This window comes from Clinocottus analis, unplaced genomic scaffold, assembly GCF_023055335.1.
Source record: "Clinocottus analis isolate CAN_PGR_092001 unplaced genomic scaffold, fCliAna1.0.p SCAF_7, whole genome shotgun sequence".
Classification (NCBI taxonomy): domain Eukaryota; kingdom Metazoa; phylum Chordata; class Actinopteri; order Perciformes; family Cottidae; genus Clinocottus; species Clinocottus analis.
This window is the reverse complement of record NW_027176229.1, coordinates 17,782,233-17,797,082: the sequence shown is the minus strand read 5'-3', so window position 1 is coordinate 17,797,082 and position 14,850 is coordinate 17,782,233. Positions and strand designations below refer to the sequence as shown.

The 14,850-nt window shown below is 41.3% G+C and overlaps 1 protein-coding gene across 2 annotated transcripts in view; it reads right to left on the bottom strand.

The window, feature by feature from the left end:
* unc5ca (unc-5 netrin receptor Ca) overlaps nt 1–14,850 on the bottom strand; it is a 170,751-nt gene that overhangs the window by 4,636 nt on the left and 151,265 nt on the right. For both annotated transcript variants that reach the window (XM_068604871.1, XM_068604873.1), the window contains 8 exons: nt 12,326–12,543; nt 10,889–11,024; nt 10,242–10,329; nt 7,385–7,553; nt 4,620–4,853; nt 2,975–3,124; nt 2,467–2,631; nt 583–761 (listed from right to left, as the gene is read on the bottom strand). In XM_068604871.1, coding sequence (XP_068460972.1) covers nt 583–761; nt 2,467–2,631; nt 2,975–3,124; nt 4,620–4,853; nt 7,385–7,553; nt 10,242–10,329; nt 10,889–11,024; nt 12,326–12,543 — 1,339 coding nt within the window. The remainder of the gene's footprint in view (nt 1–582; nt 762–2,466; nt 2,632–2,974; nt 3,125–4,619; nt 4,854–7,384; nt 7,554–10,241; nt 10,330–10,888; nt 11,025–12,325; nt 12,544–14,850) is intronic.

The window sequence follows — 14,850 nt, the reverse complement described above, 5'->3', positions numbered from 1 at the left end:
GGTATTTCCATGTTATCATGCTCCCTTTGAAGAGATTTTTTTTTAGCGGAAATGTGGTCGTAAACAATAATTTGGCTAGCTGTCCATCTTTTACAAATGATCAAGAATTTGTAGATGCATAAACCATCATAAGATGGCTGCCTGTTGGAACAATGATGTGCACTTGAGCCCAATTATCCTCTGACTAGCTGCTGGTAAATGAGTCAGATGTAATAGCCAATTGCTTCTTCACTATCGAGGTGCGTGGGAATTTACTCAAACAGGTTTAAAGCAATGGAGTGTGTTGAAATCGAGTCGGCAGATTTGTTGTGCACTTTTGTTTCGAGCAGCTATTCTGTCTTTGCTCCATGCTTTACAGTACACATGAGTAAACTATTTTTTATTTTAAAAATACATAAGAAAACAAGATTAGTCACATACAATTATGGTGGTTATGTCTCTTCTAAAAAAAAAAAATATTTAATAGGATTAGTAAGATGAAGATACATATTTTTCTGATTGTATGAAACAAAGTAAAATTCATGAGGGAGGCATAGGAGAAATACATGATACAAACTGTGTGTGTGTGTGTGTGTGTTTCACCTGTCAAGGTTGAGCTTGTGTGCCAGCATCCTCCAGTCGTTGCCTCTGGTCTGTGGAGCATCCAGACTGCCACACAGCTTCTGTCTGATGGATAGAGGAATGCGGAAGGCATTGGGTCCCACTAAGGTTGTGATGTTACTAGCAGGGTCCATCAAGGATGTGTCAATGCACTGGACCTCCTAGAAAGTGTGGAAAGACCAAAATAAACTGGTCAATTGTTGTAAAAAGAAACTTTTTTGGCAAAGTTGAACTCATGGAGAAATGTTTCTGTACGTGTGTACAGTATAACTTCTTCAGTAGAGAGAACAGAGACACATCCATTGGCGCGATACTACAAAACTTTAAAAATGAAATATATGGATCATAATGTGGTAACGTTGGCAAAGAGAACTTCAAATAGGTAGCTATCTTCGTCCTTCTGGCGGGGATTCAGCTCGTCTCTCTGCAGCTTGCTTTTGGCGTGACCAATTACAAATAAGTCTACTAATTAATACAAGAGTGAAGCAAATGTAAAGATTTGCTTCCGAGCGCTCTCTCTCTCTCTCTCTCTCTCTCTCTCTCTCTCTCTCTCTGCTCTCGATGTCGCTCTCTGTCTCTTCCGAAACCTTCATCCCATTAATCTGCCACTCCTGGGCTGAAAGGAGGCAGCGGCCTAATGAATGTGGCTTGGCAGAAGGAAACAACAACTGCCACAGTGGATGTGAATGATTACTATTTACTGTGTCTACTTAGCCCCAATTTACAGCAGAAAGCTCTCCGCTGCTGGAAATTGAATGATTGATGCAAAGGGACAGCTCTGTTTCTCTGATGAAATAATAAATGCTTTAAACCTGTTTAACTTTTTAGTGTTGAACTTGCAGGAGGCTTCCGGCAGGTTGTTTGAGCGTCTTATGACAGCGGCAAGACGCTACTCGCCTCAAATTACCATACTTGCCAAATATCCAATGTGATTATCGCATTGTAAGACTAGGTATGAACTATTTAAAAAGGATTGCAACTGATCACTTCACAAAATATTGAATGTTAGGGCCCAAAAGTAGGGCCCACATAGAGGCCCTACTTTTCTCTGTTACTTGTTACGAAGCCACATCTCTGCCCCACATAAGGCTGTATCTTTTTTTCAGTTGGCAGAAAGCATAATGAACTAAGTCGAGGATCACATGAGGAAGTGCTGGAAAGAACACTTTCTTTCACTGTGTGATTGCGCAGTCCTCACACACGCAAAGATAATTCGTCAAATGTCTTCAACTGGATCTACACTTTTCCTTCTCATTTTCGAGTACATCACATGTGCAACCCTCTCTGCTGCTGCAGCTGTTCCTCCAGATGCAGTCAAAAATCAACTTACCTGGTTAAACAAAGGTTAAGCCATTATAAAGTGCAGCGCTGTCACCCATGAACAGCATGGGAGAATTCAAAGCGCTGACATTCCAAAAGAACGGATTGACCTTCGACTAAAACTGTTTCCACACGGATACACACACACACACACACACACACACGTTCAGTGATTTTGTGGTTACATGGACTCGCAAAATCAAAGACGAGTTATTCCACTGGTGTTGTGTGACCTCTAGCCCCAGTATGAATGATTGAACAGAGTCAGGGAACTATAGCAGGAGCCCTGACTGTCTGACGGATGGAGGGAAAACTTACTGACTTTGTAGGATCTTATGTACAGAAATGGAGAATTTAGAAGAAGGAGCCTCTTTTTTTTGCCTGTGTGACTGTGTTAATCTTCGTTTCTACATATGTTTCTCTCTCCCATCAGTCTGTCCCAGACCAGTGTGAGAGAAAGTGGACTTCTGCAGTTTTCTTGTGTCCACAGCCAATAAACAGCGTGTCCGTTTAGCTGTGTGCTTTTCTGGATTTCTACAAACGCACCTCCTCTAATATGTTGCTGAGCTGAAAGATCTGTCCTTCCCCTTCCACCTGCCGCACACACAGTTTGCAGCTGATCTCTGAGGTGGCCGGGCTCAGTTTCTCCAGGGTGAAGGTGCAGTGAAGAGTTCTCTGACTGCCGCTCCAGACCTGGTAGAATGGGATCTCCTGGAAAGAGCATACAGAACATACATGTTTTTGGGAAGCACAGGAACAGTCAGGAACAGGATTTTTATGATCTGAGTAAATCTTATTGTTAATGGGAATTAATGGTAAAGACATTTCATTGGACCAAAGCCTAATACACAAAATGAAGACCGACACTGAGCCTTACCTTGTTTGGCAAACATCTACACACACAAAAATGCTAACCAGAGTTTATCCTTGTTTGGCATCGGGTAAGCAGTACTATAAACTGTGATATTTGCTGTGGGTGTGAATATTCTTAACTACACTGTGTAAATTGTAAAGGGTACCTTCAAGTGTTTATGTATGTGCAGATCTCTCTCACCTGATACTTTGCGATGAGTTTGCTCTTCCAGTGTGTGTGCGGCACATCGTGGATCGACAGTCTCAGATTGTGTGTGCTGTCTTTAAAGTCCAGGGTCTTTGGCTCATCCAGAAGCTTCCCTCCCATCTGTGTCTCCATCTGTAGAACCTCCTACACAAAACCCCACAAAGAAAAAAAGAAAAACAATACTAACTTCACATTTCCTCCTTTAACTTCCATAGTGCCGACTGAACCATTCATTTTTCATACAGCGTTAGAGATTGCAGAAAGCCTTCATATATATTGCATATTACCTGCAGACAACAGGGATTGTTTCCGTTAAGCACGCAGCACTAAGAAACACTTGAAACACACCAGCGTTTTCCTGAAGATATCATCACAGAGCAAAATGTAGCTCTGCTAACTGCACTGAACTGAGAAGAGGCATTCAAATGCTCAATAATGCTCCATTAATGCTTGAGTTGTCATGATACTACCACCATGACCTAACTCAGGACAGATTTAAAAGCTGACGTTCTGCACTTAATGTGGATTGTAGTGTTTTGTATTTTAGATTCCATGAGATGGATGCAATCGGTTAATGTAAAGCTGATACTACTTATTTAATGTTGTTGTCCATTTTGTGACCCAAAGGAAGCAGCATATTTTATTTTGCTGGGCTGCAGCTGTTTTAATAATATATTGCACACACAGTCCTGCGGGGATTCCGACACATATTTTTAAAATTGACTTCTGTGTATCAAGTTGAGAGAGAGTGCTAAGAAAGTAGCCGTGCCCAACAGATGCATCATGGTAGATACACACGTATAACATAATTCACTACGCACATACAATTAAAATAATGAAAGACACATGCACACAAACGCTCCAACTTACTGATGGAAGACTAAGTTATCAGTATGACTTTGTATGCCTCATGCAACCTTTACAAAAGAATCAATTGTTCCTTCCCATCATCTTCCTCTGTGGCAGCTCTACAGTAGATGCACAGCGGAGACTTCTCCTTTTATAACGCAAACCGATCAATTATACTACAAAGAGCCTCCGTCATTAAAAAGTCCACCTCTGAGCTGTATTTTCAAGCTACAATTGCTTGTTTGAAATGTTAAAACTGAGGTTAGTGCGAGCGTGTACATGGCTGTGTGCCACGCTGACACTTGACTTATCATTGCATGCATAAATTACCAATGTTAATCTCCCGTATCAGATGGTCCCTCCAGTGCTTTGAATTTGTTTAAAATCTCTAGCGCCGCTATTCTGACATTGCTTGACCCTGTTTTGTTTACTGCTTCTCAGCTCACCGCCAGCAAACTAGAGGTGAGAAAACCTCTCTTTGTGATTCGAGAAAATCACTCCTCTTCAAGCTATTATATACTGTAGTTCTGATGCAAATGACCAGGGAATTGTTGAAGCATGGGTGGTACAAGAGAGAGATAAAAATCCCTCAGTGGACTAAGGAACACAACAAAGCCATCAGCCTAAAATATCAAACATATCTTTCTTTCCTTCACTGTTATTCAAGACATTGAAACTACTTGGCAATTGCTTGCATCTATACAATATAAATATAATTCATAATGCATTCATGTATATGGGGGTGTGAGGTTTATTATTGCCTTTAATTCATTTAGTTTCAATACTGTACCTTGAGTGCATCCTGTGTGTCGTCCAGACAATAGATCCTGATATGATAGTCCAAAGTTGTGCAGGATACGGGTCCAAAAACGGCAAGTTTGAGCCTCTTGGCGGCTGCCTTGCAGATTGACTGGCCCACCAAGCAGTACGTCCCCAGTGTCTCTGTCAGGATGTGACATGCCTCCAAGTCCATTTGCACATAGCAGGGAGTGGTGAAGTTTTCCTCTCCTACCACAACCACATCCTGTAAGAGGCACACACACACACAAAGTCACACACTTTTAGATTCCCAGAGCATCATGCTGGGCCTATGATGGCTGGCTGAGGCTGGCATATTGTAAACTTACCATGTGAGCCTTCACTCATCTCAAATGAAGAGATATCTCAAGATCTATTCAAGACGGACTACCTTTCAACCTTTCAAAAACAAGTCTTAGTATTTCCAAGTATTCGTGATTATATATTTGTGGGTAGCCTGCCTACATATTAATCAATTTCCCTTTGCTGTCGAAGCAAATTCAACATTTCCTTTATTTGTTTTACAGTAAATGTGGTGCAGATATCCAACACTTTGCGTCAACATTTCTGTTCAAACAACACACGGTCGTCAGCATAGTGACGAATAGCGAAACTGTGGAAATGTTAAATATTTTCAATGTACAGATAAATACTCCCATTATTTGGGAACATCCTTCATGTGTCTGTGCAGACTGCTTTTAGCAAGACCTGGGCATTATTTGAATACTGGCTTTATTTGTGGGATTAAGCCACATTCTGTCTGCTAATGTGTCACAAGTGGATTTGCATTTTGGATCCTTTGCCACTAACGCAAACAACCTCTGAATAAACAGGATGTGGTTTCTAACTGATGAATTCCTCTGGTGTTATAAACAGGTATTTGTCAACACAATGCCATTACTGAAGGTGTGTAGAGATGTGCTACTAGAAAAATCATTGTTCAGCAGAACAAAGGCCAAGAGCAGATTGTTGAGTTTTAATCATTTTAGGCTTGTGGATCTTTTCAATAAGAAACAAACTGTGTGTGCCTCTTTATGTTAGTCCAAGTAATTCATCTTAGACTATCGGTTCCTAGATTTTTGATCTACCACATTCCTGTATTCCTTATTCTTGTTGAGACACCACATTGCAACGTAAATCCATTCCTGGTAGTTCACAATGTGACTTCTTGAAGTATATCAAAGTTTCCATTAGAAAAAGAACACTTGTTTGGAGCTGCTGTGTGAAGTATGTCCAATCCCACTGTGATAATCGGCTGGCTGTTGCTCATATCATTTCTCCAGCTGTCATAGCCAGAGTTATGGTAAATCTATATGGCTCTTTGGTTTCAGCGAGAATGCTCCTGTTCATAGAAGTGCAGAATCTTCAGTTATCCGTGCACATATCCGAGTTTGCGTGTTTGTGTGAATGCAAATCCGGTGCAGCATGGATCTGTAAGTACACGCACATGTGTGATACAAATATTGAGTTTTGTTCCAACAGATGAGGAAGTCAAATCAATACAAAGAGGTAGGAAAGCAATATGGTATGAATCTGTTATTACTGGTAATCACACCCGTAGCTACTCCCCCCCCTGATGTGAGGGGAATTCAATTACCTTCCCCTCTCTGTTTTGGAGAAAAGTTTCTGATGGGAAATGGATGTTCTACTGCAATAAGAGAAAAACAAATCGACTTCCTGATGAAATTCCACTTTTCATTCCTCTCCTCTTTACCCACTCTGCACTAACCCTCTCTCTCTCTCTCTCTCTCTCTCTCTCTCTCTCTCTCTCTCTCTCTCTCTCGCTCTCTCTCCTTCCCTCGCTTTCTCTCTCTCTCTCTCTCTCTCTCTCTCTCTCTCGTGCTCCCTCTTTCGCTCTCTTTCCTTCCCTCGCTTTCTCTCTCTCTCTCTCTCTCTCTCTCTCCCTCCCTCCCTCTCTCACATACACACAAAAAAATCGTATGCATGGTTAATTGTGCAGAGACATTGTGTTGAGCTGTGATAAGCAACAGAAGACAGCATATGGGGTTGGCGCTTGTAGACACAGTGATGCTGCAAGACAGCCTTATCACCCACACACACACACACACACACACACACACACACACACACACACACACATACAGAGATGCACAGATACACACCCGTACGCACACGCACGGACACGGAGACAGACACACACACGCATCAAATGCAGTAACGCACACACAGAACGAGATTGCTGAGGTAGAGACTTCATGCTGAGAGACACGGGAGGAGGGAGAGGGAGAAGGAGAAGGGTAGAAAAAAAGGAGGGATAGAAACATAAGAAGAAAGATGACAGAAGAGGAGGATGGCAGGAGCATAACAAATTGCTTCTGATAGGAGTCTTCAACCCCCTGCTTGTCTACTAGCCTGTAGGCACTTTGTGTTTACTGAATTTTCTCTCCTTTCATTTCTTTTTTTCTCTCCCTTCCTCACTGCATGTGTGTATGTGTGTTGCAGGCTATTCTTCTGGGAGAAGACGAGCGTGTATATGTGCACACATGCTGTGTTCAGCCACACTGCGTATGACTGTGTACGTGGGATCCGGCTGTGCAGGTGTTTATTTTGTAGAAATGCATTAAATACATTGGATTACTAAACTGCTGTATGTGTGGATATGTCTGAATGCATCTCTTTCATCTCTATTTCTTTGGGGAAGAAAGTGACATCTATTCTCTCTGGAGGTTAAAATTGTGGAATTCAAAAGTCGCACATCATACGTAGCGTACTTGAAAACAGACGTTGAACACTCACCTCCCACTCTCCCATGGCCAGTTGGTTCTTCAGCTGAATGAGCCAGTCTTCCTGGACGTTATCAGCACAGTGGTGGATGGTGAGGATCACTGGTCTGGTCAGAAGGGCTCCTGGAGGTCCACAACTCACCACCGGGCTCAGCACTGTCTGGATGTCCTCGACCGGGGGTCTGGAGAAGACAAATTACACCCAGGTGGGATGCTTCTTTAGAAGAAAAAAAAAGGCTACCAATTGGGCTACCAATTGACGTGAGCGTCTCTGTATTGATTTCACTCCTGGTCTGGTTTGTTTTTCATAATGTTCATAACCATAAGTCAGGTGGGCAGATAGTTTACAGCAAGCAGGACTGCGTTTGAGTAGATGAGAATATGAGTGAATATAAGAGCAGAGTAGCACACTAAATCAGAGGTTGATAAGTGTAGTCAGCGGGGCTTCAGTTAGGCCTCAGCTGGAGTCCGTAGTTCACAACTCATGAGCAGCAAATAAATGAATACACACTCTTCTGTTGTTTTTTTTACAGTGAAAGTATTGGGTGCCCAATAACTCAAAAACTACTGTATTGTAGAGTACTGCAACAGTACCTAAGGCTCTTATGTGACTAAAAGTGATGTATATAGTGAACTCCATCAGTATTTACTATTGATTAGTTTATCTATACTATTGATTTTAATTAGTAAATTGAAAAGTAAACCCACATCTTAAACAATTGTTAATAATGCAATTATTAATTATGTTTTCCTGTGTAATCCAGTATCTCGTCATTTTCTTCCTTCATGTAGATGAAGATATTTATTGATCAGGAATAAAGCCCATACGGAAAGAATACAGATCATTTTTCTTTAGCTCACTTTGTGTCAGGGGGTAACTAATCCCGAGCACCATCATCGATTCGGTGGATCGAGCTCATTATTGATTCATAATGGGTTCACATGGGTAAGAGAGGGTAACAGATAGAAACAGTCCAACTCAAACTGTAACAGCACCCTCTGACTCTCCAAATGCAGGAGTCACCCCCCTAATGAATTACAGTGCAATTGATATTTAAGGTGACGTATCTTTTTGCTTCCAGAGGAAACAGATGTTGTGTTGTCTATTGGAGGTTGGATCCTGATGAGCTCGACCACATGATTCTGGCTTTCCAACTGTTGCTGAGGTACGTCAATGTAACTATGTGATTTTTGCTAGCCAGCTATTGACTGTGAGGAAAACAGAGGACAGAGAGGAGGTTTGACTCTTAGAAATACTGTAGCTCACTGCAGGGGGCCTAATTCGCATTGACTGCTATTGATCGGGGAGATGCTAGAATGGATGCATGGGATACATGCACCAAACTGGAACAAGTGTCCTAAAGCAAGGCTCTTGCAGGAACTGGAAAGACTTGATTCACCCAAATTATTAAAGAGCCCAAGTCTTCTCTCACCCCTTCTGTTATTAAGCTGGTTTTATTTGCTCTGATTGTGATAATGCTTTTTCTGAACATTTGGACGCCGCCCCCCAGTACTACGAAGGTGAATTGCATTTACTTTGTAGTGCGAGCAGCATTACATAATTATATTGAAATGCAGGAAAAGCAGTGTGTCCTTCCAGAAACGGTGTCCTTGCTACGTTGGATAACGCAGGGACCTTGCAGCAAACATGTATTAATGGAAATATTCAGCAGTGTAAACAGGAGACGACTTTTTTCATTATTATTCTAAAAGGGGACACAATAAATCCAGCGCCAGTGTATTGGGGAGGATGGAGAAATCTCTGACACAGATATCTGAAAAATCCCCCAAAACTAAAAAAAAAAACTTCATACTACTAGATGAGAAACATGTTAAGCTCTGCAGACACATTTTAAATGATCTTTTTTTTGTTGCACAAACACAGTTGAACCATTTACCTCAACATTGAGTGGTAAAAACACACATACGAAACAAATAATTAATACAGACTCTGTCCAATGAAATCATCTCTTTGTCTCTTAAATGTTCACTGTATTCAAAACATAAATATGAAGGTTCTTTTAAATTTTGCCACACTTTAGGCATATTTTTGAGCCAGGTCACTAAAGTATTAAATGCGTTTCACAGCGAGAATATAGCCAATGTCTCTCCCATGTCCCACAGAGACCATTACCTCAGTCATGCACAGGGTGTGCGAGTAAAGGATTGTAGTACTTGTAACAGGATTAGAGTAATCCCAAAAATAACCACTAATCTGGTAGTTACTGTGAACAGCAATTTCTAACTGCATATGCTGTAAAAAAGCTTGCTGGTTGTTTTTTGGATCTATGAGTGCATAAAGTAAGAAATACAAATCTGCTGTCGCACTGCAGTCAACATTAGTTGTACACATATTTGAATAATGGGGGTTATGAGCTCTACTACTTGGTAATAGCAATAATTCTTGAATTAAGAAAACATTGTTTGTAAATTCTGTGGATTACTGTACAGATTATAATGCTAAGTAGGTTATAATTAATTCATGTGGAAAAAGAAATCCCTCGTAATCTTCTTAACTTTAATTCTCACCCTAATATAGGAAATCTGTGGTATTAAATGACCCCTGCTGGAAGAGTCACCAAAAGAATGTGTGCATTGATGCACTATACACTATAAATACTAATGATTCATCCACCGCTGTGGATCCTAAGCCAATGTCACACTGTGGAAGCCTCCCCATGCAAGCGTACAAACAGGTCTGAGAAGCCGGCGCCCAGGAGAGAGATGGAGAAGTGTAGGAAAAGAAAAACAAAGGAACAACAAGATCATAGATGCAGAGACGAAGAGCAACATGGCAGCAACAGGGAACCACAGAGCCACATAAAAGTCACAGAGAGGAAAAGTGAGAGAAAGAAGGAGACACAACTTACCTCAAGCTGTCCTTCCTGTGCACGGTCACATACATCTCGTACACCCTGCCCTGAGGAACAGCACCCGCTGGAACCAACAAACTCACACCTGCAAGAGGGAGGACAGGGGAAGCAGGATGGATTGAGCCCAAAATAATGAGATTCATCACTGGGTTTATTAATTTCACTACGCACAACTGAATTATTTAATGTGCAACCCATTGTCACTTTATCATTTTGATTAATTATTGAATAATCATTTTTAAAGGCAACCCCATGTAAAACTTTTTCTTGAATGTATCATCAAGGAAGTTGCGCTGCGATGTTTTATAGCTTCTGAGAGCTGCTTCCTATCACCAGGTTTCATTATTCATTATTCATGTCTGCCCTCTGCTTTTAAGTCCTAGTACAAGCATACAGAAAGTTGTTTTCCTAGGCAGCTGGAAAACATTCTCCCTATCTGTATCAGTCGGCGTAATGTATTATCCTGTGTTCACATAATCAACAAAAATCAAGACATTTGCCCTCTTTGCATCTTTCCATTCACTTTGGATCACCACCTCTAAAAGTTGCCTCTGCACAGAGAGACCTCACTGCTGGTCCCTGCATCATCATGAGACAGTGACCAGATTGAACGATGAGCTGTTAAGTGTGAGCAGGAGGTTCACCGGAGTTGGGGACAATGAGGTGTCCTCCCTGGTTGTTGAAGGAGCCATGAGCGGTACAGGAAGGGTCTCGTGTTCGGGCCAAGCTCTGGTTGCGAAGGTTCATGGTGTCGCTGTTATCCAACAGAGACTGAGTGACCTTGGAGTCAAAAGACAACGGTCAGAATGATATTCGTGAAAAGACCATTACATAACAGAGAGTTATGCAGCAGAGCCTGGATGAGCTGAACGAAATCAAACTTTTTTGAAATGAACATTATTGCTATTTTGCCTCTCTGTGAATGTGAAATAACATGTGACGTTGTTTTTAATAACAGAGTTATTAAGAATGCAGTCAATGTCATGCCAAAGTGTTGTTCTATAATTGAGCTGAGTTTGAACTACAATGCGGCCAGAGATTTTTTTTTCATACACTGTATATTACAGCATGTGACCTTGAATAAAAGCAAACTGAACCCATGCTCTGCGTAGGCTGAACGATGCTGAAAGAAAGAAGATGCATTCTAATGAAACCAAAGGTTCATTAAGGTCCGGAGAAGTTTTACTGTGCAAAGACACTTTTTAGTCGAATAGGTCATTGTATTTTTTTTTTTGTTTTGGCTCATTAGGGCGAGCGTTGAAAGAGTAATACTCCCTTTTCCACTGAAAGTTTACTGCATTCATCAAGACAGTTTACTTTCTTTCTCATGTTTTCTTGGTTACCAGTAAGAACAATACTCCAGGGACGAGTTGCCTCTGCCTGGAAGCGCTGCCATCGGGCTGAGCTGGCCCGCTATGAGAAAAGGCTGGATTTACAGTAGACCTATGAAACCACCTCAGGGTAAGTGATAAAATATGACCTACTTTGCATTTCTCGTTTGAAAGGTCCACTGTGAGATGTAAAGTAAGAACTTAACATTCATTAGTTTACTCCACTACATCACACAAAGCTGACAAGAGCTTGCTTCAATGTGTTAAAGTCAAACACCGGACAAAAGCACAGAACATCCTGAACATTAGCGAGGCAAGGTCCGCCGGGAGCTCCAAAAGTCCACAATTAAAACACACACATATGTACAGAGAAAATCATAAAATCTGGCGCTCAAACATAGTGAATTCAGCTCGAGTACTGCCTCAAGACAGGTGCGGTGATCAAACCGAGTGGTTTCATCTGTATTTGTGACAAGTGACTCTGGTATGCATGCCGTGTCGTAGCAGAGGGAGGAAACTAGGGCACTGAGCTGCATGTGTACTAATGGTGTTTGGTTGTGTATTTATGTGACTGGGAATACATAGCTGCTGTGTTTCGGTGCTTCTCACTGTGCTTCTGCAGTGGAACCTCACTTCAGGAGGAAATATTTCAAAATCATCCTGCGCTCATGCAGAATATTTTACAGTCAAAATCAAAGGAGTGGATAAAAGATACTGACATTGGATCATGGAATACATGCATTATATTACCTTGGGAGACAGTTTGGATGTGAAGTCTCCTCCGAGGTCGTCCTGCGGTGTGACCAGACCGGATGAGTTGTAGACTTTGATCTTCAGGTTGGGTAGAGGGTCCAGGAGAGGGGAGTTGGTCATCGGGATTTTATCTGAAACATCGTGGAGGGCGTACACTGGACCACGATACATGGCAGCCGCATTTGTCAAGTCAGGAGGAGCTGTCAATAGATCAGCTGGAGGGATGAAGCGGAGGAGAGAGAGAAGGAGCAGATACAGGGAAAGAAAATATGAATGACAGAAAATACAAACTGAATAGCAACTGTCAGGTTTTCACAATGTCATCTTTAGCTGAGAGGGAGAGTGTGGAGGGTTCGGACGCAATGCTCCTCAAATATTTTATCTTTGAATACATCCGTTGAAAATATAATGTTTAAATGCATACACTATCAAAACAAACTAAACCATTTTGAAATTGACCTTACTTTAACACAGTATAATAACAGAACAGTAATGCTTCATGTCGTCCGTTAGGATCTTCAAAATGTTGTCAACGACACGATGAAAGACGTTGTCACACTTTAATCATATCACTGTCTATATTTAAAAAAGACTTATGTCACTATTCTAATCTGACAAAAGCTGCTGTGCCCATTAAGTACAGAACATGGCAGTGTTAATTGCTGATGCCAGTTGTTATCCTGCTATAGAAACAGTGTTTTCACCATACACCATTGGGCTCATCATAATGTGTATATGCAGTTTATTGAGAATGGAACAAGAATGAAAATATATAAAGTGAAACATTCAAGCAACCTTAAAATCAGGAGGTAAACCAGTCAAAACCTGGTAACTTGTTTGCCTGTAATATTAGAAGCTTAAAGCCAGACTCCACTCCACTGAGGAACTCAAGTTACAGAACAATTACATGTTGAATTTGTCTCCTTTTCATGAGATTTTCTTGAGTCCGTTTGTCATCACGTAATGATATATGCAATGACGAGTAACAGGAGCACAAGTATTCAAAAGCCGAGAATTCAGCAAAGTCAAATCCAATGCACAGCATCCATCTAACGTTTGCTAACATATACAGTAATACCATAAGTGAGACTGCTGCATCCATATTTCCATTTGTAAAAGGACTAATGTGTCATTTTGTATTCACTGAGAGACACAGTCCAGAATAGACTGGCCTGTGTGTCATCTAATAAATCATTTGAGTGAACTGCAGTATGTTTTCTGTTGTTTGACACTGCTCTTTCTGGTGTTAGCGAAAGCTAACGGCGGACATTTTGCATGTACCACAAGTACAAACTAGAGCGCCACACACACTCACACATACACACACATACGAGCAATGTCATGAATAAACCACATATGCAATGTTAACCATGGGCACTAGATAAACATGTGCAAACATGTCTTGTATACCAATAACACATCACACACTATACTGTGCATGCACACGCCAGAAACACACATGCTACATATAGCATATGGGAATTACATGATGTCAGTGAACTCTTAGTTAATCAGTACAGGATGCTCATATATTTGCATTTAATATTCAAGTGTTGTTCACAGTATGTTGATTTCATTTTAAAAATGCAACTCATTCTACCTTTAGCGATCTCTCTTGCTGACACATATTCAAAAGAGGGTTTAATGGAAATCCTCAATAACACACACTTTTCATTTTACATCAAGAAGCAAACAAATAATAATTGCAGTGAAATTATTCGTAACGCTTTAACAACAATGACTTGACTCCAGTTGGTTCCGTCTGCCAGAATGTTCTTTGAGGTAATTGGAAAGATGCTGCAGCCAAGTGATACTGATTGTATTAATAATGCATTTGGCAATATTAACAAACAGTAAAACCTACATGGGGATTTACTTTAGCAAAGTACTTCAAGTGACTCCATGAGACGCCAAGTGCATTCACTCTTTTAGCTAGTTTAAAAAGCTATCTTACCACAACTCTTTGTAGTTCACAACCATTTCATTTAAAGGCAGTAAAAGTGTACTTCTACATAAATAACTCCCTCCCATCGGAAAAGCCAACAAATATCCAAGATTGAATTGGAATTGGGATCACAGGACGGTCAGTTTCCTACTGAGAACAATTCAGGATGTGCTCTCACCAGGCTCTCTCTTTTTTCGGGGGCGTAGACTCTGAAATCCTTTCGTTCCTTCCAAGAGCCCATCCATTCTAATTTAAAAATCCCTGATTATCACCCCGCACCACCATCAACACACTCTCCGCATCCTCCCTCCCACACACACACACACACACACACACACACACACACACACACACACACACACACACACACACACACACACACACACACGTACACACATCTGTCACATATCACTCTCTTCCTCTCTCTATCACCAGTCTGTTTACCCTTAAAGCCAGCGGGTATTCCTGCCAAATCATCCCTGCTGAAATTTAATTAACAACTAACGGAAAGCCACAGAGAGAGAGAGCGAGAGAGCGAGAGAGCGAGAGCGAGAGCGAGAGAGAGAGAGAGAGAGAG